Here is a 12135-nt window from a genome sequence, read left to right on the forward strand (position 1 = left end):
CTGCTTGTCTCATCCTGAGTCCCCTCCCATCTAAATTTTCTCTTTGCTAAAACCACTGATTTCCTAATGCACTGTTGACTTCTAGAATAGGAAACTAAGTCAGAAAGAAGGTTTAGATTAGTATCTTACACCATACTCAACGAATTTAAAATGAACATGACCTGCATACTGAAAATCCTAGCATAAGAAAATTAAGAGACTACATCATCCACCTACCCTTCACAGTTGTGGATGGGATGGATTCTAACCAAACGAGTTAGAGGTAATTAATAAAGACTGAATATGTAACTTTGATTATATGAAATAAAAATGTTCACTACTCGGATAAGTAGCAGCAGACTGGGGGGGACGGGGACTCTATCAAATATCTAAGGACTGATATTCAGACAAAAGAAATGCAAAGAAAAAAAGGTCATTAAATTTGGACAAAAGAAAGGCAGTTTCCCAATGAATCAAACTATTAACACTATGAAAGACTGCACCGAATCATGGAGAAATGGAAAGCAAACAGCCCTGAAGGTCCACCTCCAATGGACCAATGAACAAGGATGATACAAGGAGTGGCCAGTGCAAGGGTCTGGAAAGGCAGGTCCACCACCATTCTGAACAACCAATGCTACTATCCCTTCAAGTCCCTGACCTTTACCTCACCCCATCTGCTGAAGTTCTAGGAAAAAGGCACCTCCTCATTCTCTCACCCACATTTTTGTAGCCTAGGTTCAAGCCTCATGGCTCAACTGAAACCAATCTTTCCATATTCCAAAAATCTCTTAACAGACCCATTATTTAAGTGGCTCAATGGGTAAACTTAGAAGTCAGGAAGACCTTAATTCAAATTCTGCCTTAAGCTCCATGACCCTGAGCAAATCACCATTTCCCTCAGCTTGTTTTTCTCCTCTAAAATGAAGATAAATAGTCTCTATCTCCCAGGACTGGGAGGATAAAATTAAGCACTTCACAAACTTTAAAAGTGACATATAAAGTCTGGATGTTATTTTTATCATACAGGGCTTGGTTTCCCCAAGCTTCAGTCCTAACTGCCCACTGGTCAGTCCCAGAGACATCTCAGACTGAACTTATCCTCCCTCACCCCCCCCCCCCAGCTTTCCTGGCGTGCTGCCAGTGTGCACTCCAACTTACCTTGGGATCTAACTCAGATTAGTAGTTGTCTCCCATGACTGAATGTCAGGTCCTTGAGAGCAGGGATTGCTTTATTACGTTCCCATCACCTATGGGACCGTCTGAGCCACAGTATGCACAGAATAGTTACCTATTGATTGATTCAGAGAGGCTAGCATGTTGAAATTCTTTGAACCAGATGGATTACATACCTCAAGTGGGAGGGGGAATGGGGTTTGTGAGAAAAAGTAAGATCCCAGATAAGCTGCACTTCTGGGGAAGCCAAGAACTGGAATGCAATGGAAAAACCCTTCCATGGGAAATGTATCAACATACCATGGTGCATGCATGTCATGTTATTATACCATAAGCCACTATGTATGATCTGATGTGAAGCAAATAGCCAAAAACCAACATTCATCACAATGGCAATGGAAATAACAAAATAGTCCAAACTCAATGCTGCATTGCTACACCTTTCAGAGGTGGAGAATTTTGTAATTTTGGTTACTTTGCAGAACTTTGCATTTCTTTATTCTAAAGGATGACTCTGGGAAACAGAGGGGACAGTGGGGTGTGTAGGTGAAAGTGTAGATGCAAAGGCAACAAAATAAGCATTTTTTGGTTCCCCAGGAGCCCTCAATCATGGTGCTCTCCTAGTGGCCCATCATTCTTGACTGCTTCCTTGTTTCAGGCCCACACCTGCTGTGGGCTAAGCAACCTTGCTGCTAGGCACCTGCCTCTCTCGCGGTTGCCTCCCTTGGAGGGTAAGGGTGGGGCAAAGGTAGGATGTCCATGGGCAACTAAAAGGGCTTAGGAAAAACGCCAGAGTCGGCTCTCTTTGACCGTTTATTTCTTGGCCACCAGTTCCATTCTTACATGTTCTCTTGGCTGACCTGATCCTCTCGACAGGACAACTTCTCACAGATTTCGTCTTTGCTACTTAGACCCTCCAGTATCTCGATTCTCACTTTCTTCCGGCCCCATAGCTTCACCTCGGGCAGCTTTTCATCAGGCAGCACACACCTTTCCTTAGGGAAAAACCCGCCATAAGCAGGCTCCTGTGCCGTGATCCAAAGCTCGTCCTCAGTGTCCAACGTCTCGAAGCTATCTTCACTGGGCACTTCGTCAAACTCGTCACTACTTGTCCTCCCCAGACTAAGCTGATCTAGCTCCTTAGGCATCAGTTCCTGACAGATCATCTCAGCAACTCCTGGTAGGGTAGAATGCTCACCACATTAATGACCACATCGAGCTTGGCTTACCTTACTTAACTATAAGCAACCTGGTTGCCCTTCCTCGGGGCCTCATGGCCCCTACAATTAAGTCCTTTTCCCCTATAGATTTCTTTAGTGGGGGCAGGTTCTAAAATTCTCCTCAGGGAAAAACAACGAACCCTTTGGACACCAGATGAGACATTTAAATATTGTAAGTGATCATAAGATGCATGTATTAAACAGCATTTAATTAAAAATTACTTAACTCCAAGAGTTTACTCAGCCCCATATCATTCGTTTTCTTACCAAAAGAGTGTGCATATACTTTTGAGTCAACTTTGAAAAATGTATTTGGAGAAGGGCTGCTGGCTCCCAGAGGTAGAATTTCTACCCATCATACAGAGTAATTTGAGTCAAATTGCAGTTGATTGGATAACAAAGCTATGCCCAATCTCTAAGAGCTATTGGTACTTTTTTCCCCAGGAAGGGGAGAGATTTTTAATCATGTTTTAAAATTTAATGTTAGTATTTTTAATCATGTTTTAAAATTTATACATAGTTGGCCAACTTTTTTTTAGGGTTTTTTTTTTTTTTTTGCAAGGCAAATGGGGTTAAGTGGCTTGCCCAAGGCCACACAGCTAGGTAATTATTAAGTGTCTGAGACCGGATTTGGATCCAGGTACTCCTGACTCCAGGGCCGGTGGTTTATCCAGTGCGCCACCTAGCCACCCCAGCCAACTTTTTTACTAATATTTCTTCTCAATGTTGCCTTCTAAATATAGAAAAAACTTTGACAACTTAGTCCTTGTTAGACCACCAATCTAGAAAGTTTCCTATCTTGTCCCAATATTTATCAGTTGCCCAGTCAATAATTTGACTGCTGGCCTCAGACACTCATGAGTGGCCTTGGGCAAGCCACTTAACCCCATTTGCCTTGCAAAAAAAACTAAAAAAAAATAATTTGACTGCTAAATTCTTGAAGTCTATAAGCAATTTCAGGATTCAGACTTTGGAGACATGAATAGCATCAAACCTAGCCATGTCTTCATGGTTTTCCCAATTATGACTATAGGACTGATGCTTTTCAGGGGACAGATCTTTTCTCTTTCCTCCCCAGTAATAATTCTCTGGACACTCACTGAATCCCTCCCCCCTTAGGGCATTCAGGATTTGTGTGGTTCATCCTTCCATTCTTCTCTAGTCACTGACCAGCCCAATTCACACACAGGCAAGTTGGTTGATGACTATACATGAGACTAACCCCAATACCATTTCACCTTTCAAGCCCTTGAATGCTTGTTCTCAAATTTAACCTATTTTTTACACACTTATGTGGCTAAGACTGTATTTCCAATACTTAAACTGACTCAAACCTGAGGGAGACTGAAGAAAATGGTGGGTGGGTCAGTGCCCACAAAACTCCTCCGAGACTGCCAAAACTTTATGGTCTAACCCTTTGAGGCTGCCCCATCTCTAACAGTAGGTTTTCTTCTTCATCTTCCCAGGGACACAGTCCCTTCCCATCAGTAGTCCCATCTGAGCTGGGTAAAAAGATGTAGGAGATCCTTCATCTTTTACACCAGTCTAGCTGGTCAATTGAAATAATACAAAGCTTCTAGTTTGAAAACCACACTTTTATTTGTGAAAGTGACTAAAATATCCAATAGTTTCTATTTTAAAGCAAAAACAAAACCTTCCTTCCTTTCACATTTTTCTTTCTTGTAGAATTGTTAGTACAAGAAAAAAAGTCAGGCTTGGCTCTTAGGTTGTGTTCTAGGCAAATGGAGAATAAGCTTTGTTATCTGCAAACCAATCAGGCCCAACAGAAGCTGAATATGGCTTCCCCGGACTCAATTAGGACAAGCTTTTTGTGCTGCTTAAATGTAGGAAGTAAGGTTTAGAAAACCAAGAGAAAAATCTAGGATTCTGGGAGGATTGGAGTTGTCCTGATGGAGTCATAAGAAGGGGTCTCTGCCTGAGCACAAGCGTCCATCGCTCCACCAGATGGGCTGCCCTCAACACCCTCCTGCCCTGGCCTACCCCATTATCTGGGCAAAGTGTTATCAGTTCACCAATGCCTTATAATTCAGGGAAGGTCCATGTTCCTCCTACTGCCCCCGCCGGCTACTCCTATCCTACACACAGGTGGTGCACAAGGAATGCACTATCCTTCAGAATGTCTTTAGATGGAAGCCTTGTCCATACAGGCAGAACCAGGGTAGTTTTCTGAGTGGGACCCAGCTTACTGTTATTTAAAAGTCAACTAAGGAAAGGAAAGCAGAGGTGGCAGATGCAACAGCTAGCCACCTACAGAAAGGAATACCACCCTACCAGAAAGCAGCGATGAGATCTTCATAAAACAAACAATTCTACAATGCAAAAAAGAATCACAAATCTAATCTATTTATAAATCATGTATTTAATATTGGATCATATAGCCAAGTTCACCTACATGTTGGTATCTGCTAATTCAATCCTCACACCCTCCTTCCCCAAAATGGAAAGATTAATGCAAATGTAATTTTCAAGGGATATTTCCGAAGTAAAAGAAAGAATACCAGAAACTTCCTCCCTTTGATTTTTAGTACAGAAAAATAAGTAAACCACTTGGGGTCTTCAGGGTCCCACACTGAATGACAATAAAATGTTTAGGCCAAATCAGACATTAAGGGTATATTAGTCTATATATACAGAAACATTAAGGGTTGCATTTTACATTAAACCAAGCTTTTGACAATACTTGCATGATTAAGTATACTTTGAATGGTGCCTTCATAAATATTGATGGTATGATAGGGCTATTTTTAGCCTAATAAAATGAGAAAAAATAGACTTGTGGAAAACAACTGAAAAGAGACCCAAGTGAGGGTCAGGGCATCTTCTTGTGGAGGAAAGGCAAACAATTCGCATCTAAAATAAAAGGACCCTCTCCTCCTTCCTTACCCTAAACAGAAATCCAAACTCTTACAGTGCTGTATGGACAGCAGAGGAGCCAAGATTACAAGGTAGGGAGTCAGTCTCACAGAAGCATTTCCAAAATGCATGCCCTCATCACCACATAGGGTCTAATTTGTTTTATTTCTCCCACAATACCATGGGAGAGAACACCTGATTACATTTCTGCAGCCCTCACACGCAGGCAGTTCCAGTCTCTGCTCAGGTTCTTACTATGTCATTGGTGGTCCCGCATTTGATTTTGCCATCTTTTTAAAAAGCACATCAGAATTAAAAAAAAAAAAAAAAATCAAAAACCCCCAATAGGTATGAACCCATTTCAAAAATTACATAGTTACAAGAGGACTATTCACCTCTCTCTGATTAAACCAATTTTCCACCATGACTGGATAAGAAATCTTTAATACAAGTCTCTTCTTCCTCACCCTGAAATCTATTCCAGTTCAAAGGAAAGTCAAAATGATTAGTAAAGAAAATAATTTTAAGCACTACCTTTCCTTTCTCCTTTAAATGATTTTAAAGTTTTGGAAAATGCTTTTATGGTTCTTAAGTTTGTGATTCAGGAGTAGTACAACATTATGTGATAGACTAATGGCCAACCAATCACTGTAAAATGCTCCAGTTGCATTGGGGGCAGAGGAGGGAGGGGATTATCTTCCAAGCACCCCAGTTTTCTTCACCAGAAGGTCAGAGGTACGTTTGGTTTGTATTATTGCGAGGTCCATTAAGTGATCTGGGTTGTTTTTCCATCAGTGAAGGGCTTTATTTGTTAAAAGGGCATTTATGCTTGACCTCCAAATTTGGCTGACAATTTGCTGATGAGATTCATAACTTTTGGGTTGCTCTGATATTTTGACATGTTCGCAGGGTTCTGTGCCACATCCTGGAATGCCACCATCACTTCTGGGTCCTGCAAACAAAGTTGTAACATCCATTAGATAGACTATCCTGGAGGAAGAAGACCCCGATGATCTCATCTATCAGTCCCTTCATCTGGTCTCTAGTCTTGTCAGGGGCAATCTGCCAGGCTGTGACAGAAGTTGGCTAAGCCACTATGCTTTCTGTGCTCAAAAGTCTCTGCTTTTCCTACAAGGTGACCAAGAACAAATGATCCTATGGGAAATGGGCCCGGTTCCAGTTCATCTGTAAGTACCACAGTTGGGTGGCTCCCTCTCCTCCCTTCTCTCTCCCAGGCTAGGCGCCACTTGCTTGCCCCGCTTCTGTGCCGTTTCCTGTCAATCCATCTGATGAGACTTTGGTTAGGGTTGGAATCGAGATCTACTTATGATGCCACGCCACCAGAAGAAGGTGATGACGGCAGGACAAGTACAGAAAATCTCCACATTCCCTCATATGGGTCAAGACATTTACACTGTAGTTGTCTTCTTGTTCTCTCATCCACCATTTGTAAAGCTTTTTAAATAATTGAGGAACATACAAGAAACACAAAGAGAAAAGCAAGCATTCCAAAAGCCATACAAACTTAAGAGAGAAGGAGGCGCTTTAAAGCAAAACTCCACAGGCTGTGGTGCTGACAACCTTTGCCAGAAGGTCATTCACACCTCTTCTCTGCCACAGCGGAGAAGGAGGCAGTGTGTGAGGCAAAGACTTGATGGAGAGATGGCTCCAGACTTAGCCAGGCTGAACCAAAGATGAGCCAACTGGACCAGAACCTCTCTGACCACAAGGAGGTAGGAAGACTTCGGAAAAGCCCTGTGAGCAGCCCCCTTGGAAGCCGGACTATGCTTGCTGGCTAGGATCCCGAGTTTTAGTCAAGATAGAAAATGGGGGGGGGGGGGGGAGTCTGTAGGAGAACTGCCTTGTAGATTATAAACCTTTGAATCTCTACCCCCCACATCCAGTGGGGGCTTCCCACATTCCCCAATTGGCCAATCACTAGGCTCAACAGGAAAAGCATTATTCCTCGAGAGATTTTCTTGGTCATAAGAACAAATAAAACTGCTCTCATCTACACCTAGCAGGGAAAGCATCAGCAACTCTGGCACTTTTCCAAGGCTCACCTGCATGGCTGCAAGCACTTCCGGATCACTAAGAATCTCGTTGAGGCCGGGCATCCCTGCCATCCCAGGCATGGCACCCCCCATGCCGGGCATGCCCCCAAAGTTCCCAGGCATACCTCCGGAAAAACCTGCAAAGCCAGAATAAGATAAAATACAAACAAAAAGCCCATCCTGGGGCAATGCCTCCTAAACACCAAATGTGCTTGTTGACTACCCATGCCCAAGGCTACCCCTGGGCACCACCTCTGCCCACTGAGAGTGGGTGCACTGTCACACATGGGGGCCACCAAACCACACCTAAAGACCTCCATGGGCTACACACATTAACGATCCAGGGGCCGAGGTTCCTGTTCTATTTTCTTTGTTTAAACATTTTCCAATTACATTGTAATCTGGCTCAGACCACACTCGGGAAGCAGGAATCAGAATTACGAGAGGCTGTGACTTCTAAGTAATTCTATTGCCCAGGCATTTTGGGTAGACAGACTGCTCTCTGCTCAAGTCTCTACATACCACATTCATTTTCCATCTTAGAATTCAGCACATTACAACCAAAGACCTTTGGCAGCTTCCCAGTTTCGCTCAAACAGACCCCAGACAATCTAAGAAGCTCTATGAAGGAATCCCCTGGTCCTACAAGGTGACCAAGAACAAATGATTCTTCTTCTTTATGCTCTAATAACTTTCTTCACCACTCACCCACCTGGATGGCAGTGTGATTCACAGAACAGGGCACAATTTCCATTAAGGGTAGATGATTTATCCATATTTCTGGGATTCCATTTTCCATGAATGCTTATTCTATCACAACTAATCCAAATTGCAAAAAGTCAGGGAAATTTCACAAAATTTTAATCCATGGAGTTTTAATACTTCCTATTAAAAGTTATGGATGCAATCTGGTGCTAGGGAAAGGAGTATTATGGGATTTGGAGGGAAAGAAAGCAAAGTTTAAAACCTGGCTCTGAATTTTCCTCCCTCTGTATGACCCTGGATGTATGGATTTCCCTTCCTCCAATGTACATGTCAGGGAACTTATATGATCGAACCCTTTCTAGCACTGGAGCCTATGACAAGAGGCACAAGAAGCTGCATCACAAAGCGACAGACAGAGATGTTCCATCCAATGACCTCTCCAATACAGCAAGTTACTGTCACCACCACCATCCATTCCTCCTTCTGCCTGCTAGTATTTTAAGCCACAGAGGAAGGAAAAGGCAAAGGGTGGAGGACCCAAGGCTTTCCTTTCCCTGAACCCAGTCTACCTGGGCTTCTGGTCCCTTCATATTCCTGGAGCACCTAACCTCTTTCTCTGCCTCTTAGAATCCTTAGAATACCAGATTTACTTTGAGTCAGAGAAATTCCCTTGGCTAGCTTTCTGGACGTCATTCCTCTGCATTCAAACTGGGTTTCATGTCTCCTTCCCCATTCTGTTTTCCTGAGATGTAAGATGATAGAGCTGGCACACACAGCAACTTTTCTTCCCTAGAGCCTGTAAACTTAGCCTATGCTCTCTAGTAATATGTGCACCAGAAAATTCCACTGCAGCAACCTGAAGGTTTCTTCAGAGTTCATGAAAACAGTCTTTAACGGACATTTTCATGCCTACTCATTGGTGCTTGGCAAACAGATACAGTAATAAGAATTCAGTCTTTGGAGTCACAAAACTCTCATCACTGCCATGAGCTGTGGGACTTTGGATTTCATCATTACATCTCTCTGGGCACCAATCTGCTTATCTGTCATATGAGTCCACAGAATTAAAAAATGTTAGGATCCTTTTACAGAATTGGAAAGAACACAGACAGTAGGAGTGAAATCTCCTGTAAAGAATGAAGATTAATGTTCTTCTTGAGTGGGGCTAAAAAACAAAAATCCATCTCCATAATTCACAACACTGACATCTTAAAAATTTTAGCCAAGTGGTACCTGGAAAACCGCCAAATTGGGGTCCTGAAGTTCGCCGGGCTTCTTCCTCCTTTAAAAAGAGGGGGGGAAAAGATATCTATCATTCCAGAAGAATCATCTTGAGGCAGTCTTCCTTGCTTAACTCAATCAGGTGTCTGAGAGCTCAAAGAGCCTGCATTCGTGCTGTCTAAATTACCTTGTTTCCGATCATTTTGAAGTGAATTCTTTATGAACTTGGTTGGTGCCATCTCGCTACCCAGACCTAAAGAGTGCTTGGCACACTCCAAGTCCTGAAGAACTACTTTCTCCCTGACTTTACAAGTCCTCAATAGAATTTCCAATAGGCCAGCATTAAAATCTCCAAACAAGGACCAGGGGGGAAAAACCTAACTGAAGCAAAGCCCATCACTAAAGATGGGACTGTTTTGTGTTATTTGACTGAATTTAAACACAAGCCTGGGCTCACAAACATTCAGCTTCAAAGTGATGCAAGTTCCTTAATTTCAGGGTCAGCAGAATGAAGATCCATCACAGTCCTCCCCAGTCCCTGTGACTAGCATGTCCATGGACCTGGCTCTCCAGACACTTTTGAGTAGTTGTTTTTAAAAGATAAACAGAGATTCAGGGAGTAACACAGTAGCATTAGGAACTTAAAATGTGCTTATGACATTTTCTAAGGATCACAGTGAAGTATGGTCAGTCAGTTTTCCAGTTTTCTGCTAAATTAAATTATAATCCTGTACTACAGCTCTGAACAGAGAACTGACAGGCAGAAAAACACTAGGCTGGGTCAAAGAAAACAGTAGTAGCCAGTCTGAATTTTAGCTGGTGGGCAGAGATCCCTCTGTATTAGAAAGCAGGCTGATTGGTGAAACTGCCTTTTCCTCCAGGATGGACATCACCCCCTCACTGCCTACACAAGTCAAGACCTCCCTAGACATGCCCTCTCTTCAGGTCATCCTTATAATGCTGTGGATGGACATTCACAACAAGACCTGAGCTCAGTGTTTTGGTTCAAAGATTTTTACCCTTTGGGCTCGTTCATGCTCTTCTCGAGCCTTCTTCACCCTTTCTAGCCTTTCTTTGATCTCTCGTTCCTCACGTCTTCTCTCATATTTTCGCCGATGATCAGCAAGCTTCTGAGCCTGGTAGAATGAATGAGAAAAATATTTTCTTCTCAAGTATGAATAAAAGGAAAAAAATGTGGACAACCATTATCCAAGAAATTTAGCTCCCCATGTCTCCTCCCAGCCCGCTCCAAAACCTAAGTCCTGACCAGATAGCCCTAATAAACTCAGGACCTGCCAATAAAACAATATTATTTGCCTAGTAGATCAAGGCAACCTATTTATTACAAGTCAATAATGAAGACTGATTTATGAGAATGCTACTATATAACAGGCAGAAACTGCAGTCACAAGCCCAAAGCCATCTCAAAATCAGAAGGCATTAGAGCACCCTCTGTGGTCACCCAAAGATGGGAATCACCCACTCAATGCCCACACATGTCAAAAAGTCCCTAGCCATACCCTCTTCAGGTCATCCTTATAATGCTGTACACTGGCCATCCAAAGTCACAGGCAAAGTCTTCTTGATCCCTGGTTTACCCTGTTAGTCATATCTGAAGGAATTCTCCATCAGGAGAGTCACACACATTCCAGTCTAACTAGAGCAAGTATCCTGAACCTAATCAACATGTGATCAAGGATCATTTAAGAATGGTACACCATCTGTCCCTAGGCTGGGTATCCCGTATCACCCAATTCTTGGATCATTTCTGCTTTTTCTAATCTTGCTGCATGAATATACACACGTCCTTCATCCCTCACCTCCCATGGACAACAGAGTGCTACCTGGACAATCTCGTTTGTTGTACTTTCAGCAAATGTGATAGTCTGAAACTATTTCACAGCTACATCTGTCTTTACTTACCCTCGGTTGAACTTCCTTCAGCATAGCACTGGCATCTTCATCATAGTCCAGTTTACAAGCCATGGCAAGATCCCGAGCTGACTCCTCCCAGTGGCCAAGGAGTCTACAAAGAATTGAACAATTAATCGAGAAATGCTTCCCATTTTCTCTCTGCGATCTCTTCTCTTTCCCTCAAACAATGGGTTACAACACCTGCCTTTCAGTCCAAAGAGGAAAATTCTAAAGACCTGAGTCAGGTAAAATACAATAGAGTGGCTCATTTATGCTTCATACTAACTACATTGTTGGACTCCAAGTTCTAATACAACTGAAAAAGAATTGGTATTATTTCAGTTCTCAGAAGTGAATTGAGGGGTAGTGGTGGGGAGGGGCTGTGGAGCAAAGATGACAGAAAGAAGTCAGACATTTCCTTAGGTTCTCTCAGAAACAATTTTAATTCAGGGCACAGAGTGGCCACTAGCATTCTTAATGAGGAGTCTACAAACAGGCCCTAGTTTGGGACAGGTCCACATGGCCCAGGATCAGAGCTCAAAACGAATAAGACAAAGTCAGAGAAAAATTGGGACTATCAAAAGTTTCTTTGGAGATAAGGAAGAGCATAAGACCATGTCAGAAGAGGATGGCAGGAAAATACTATTTACAGAGGAAAATAAGAATTGATCTCTAGACCAAAAAGACTTCTTGGAAGAGCTCAAAAAGGGTTTTAAAATTAAAGTAGAAAAAGTAGGGAAAGAAATGCAGAGAAATTTAACATCTTGCAAAAGGAAGCACAAAAACTGGCTCAAGAAAATAAATCTTTTAAGAATACAATTGTGAGGGGTGGCTAGGTGGAGCAGTGAATAGATACCAGCCCTGGAGTCAGGAGGACCTGAGTTCAAATCCTGCCTCAGACACTTCATAATTACCTAGCTGTGTGGCCTTGGGAAAGCCACTTAACCCCATTTGCCTTGCAAAAACCTAAAAAAAACCCTAACAAATAAACA

The 12135-nt window shown here is 42.7% G+C and overlaps 1 protein-coding gene across 2 annotated transcripts in view; it reads right to left on the reverse strand.

Moving 5' to 3' along the window:
• Positions 1 to 1979: 1979 nt before the first annotated feature.
• ST13 (ST13 Hsp70 interacting protein) overlaps positions 1980 to 12135 on the reverse strand; it is a 29576-nt gene continuing 19420 nt past the window's right edge. Inside the window, exons 8-12 of one of the 2 annotated variants that reach the window (XM_074227004.1) lie at positions 11153 to 11255; positions 10249 to 10365; positions 9242 to 9290; positions 7313 to 7440; positions 4736 to 6201 (exon numbers count right to left, since the gene is read on the reverse strand). In XM_074227004.1, the coding sequence (XP_074083105.1) occupies positions 6073 to 6201; positions 7313 to 7440; positions 9242 to 9290; positions 10249 to 10365; positions 11153 to 11255 (526 nt within the window). In that variant the 3' untranslated portion in view covers positions 4736 to 6072. Of the gene's footprint in view, positions 2333 to 4735; positions 6202 to 7312; positions 7441 to 9241; positions 9291 to 10248; positions 10366 to 11152; positions 11256 to 12135 lie in introns of those variants that run through there. The other variant, XM_074227003.1, reaches the window with a different exon arrangement.

Source organism: Macrotis lagotis, chromosome 2 (assembly GCF_037893015.1).
Source record: "Macrotis lagotis isolate mMagLag1 chromosome 2, bilby.v1.9.chrom.fasta, whole genome shotgun sequence".
Taxonomy (NCBI): Eukaryota; Metazoa; Chordata; class Mammalia; order Peramelemorphia; family Peramelidae; genus Macrotis; species Macrotis lagotis.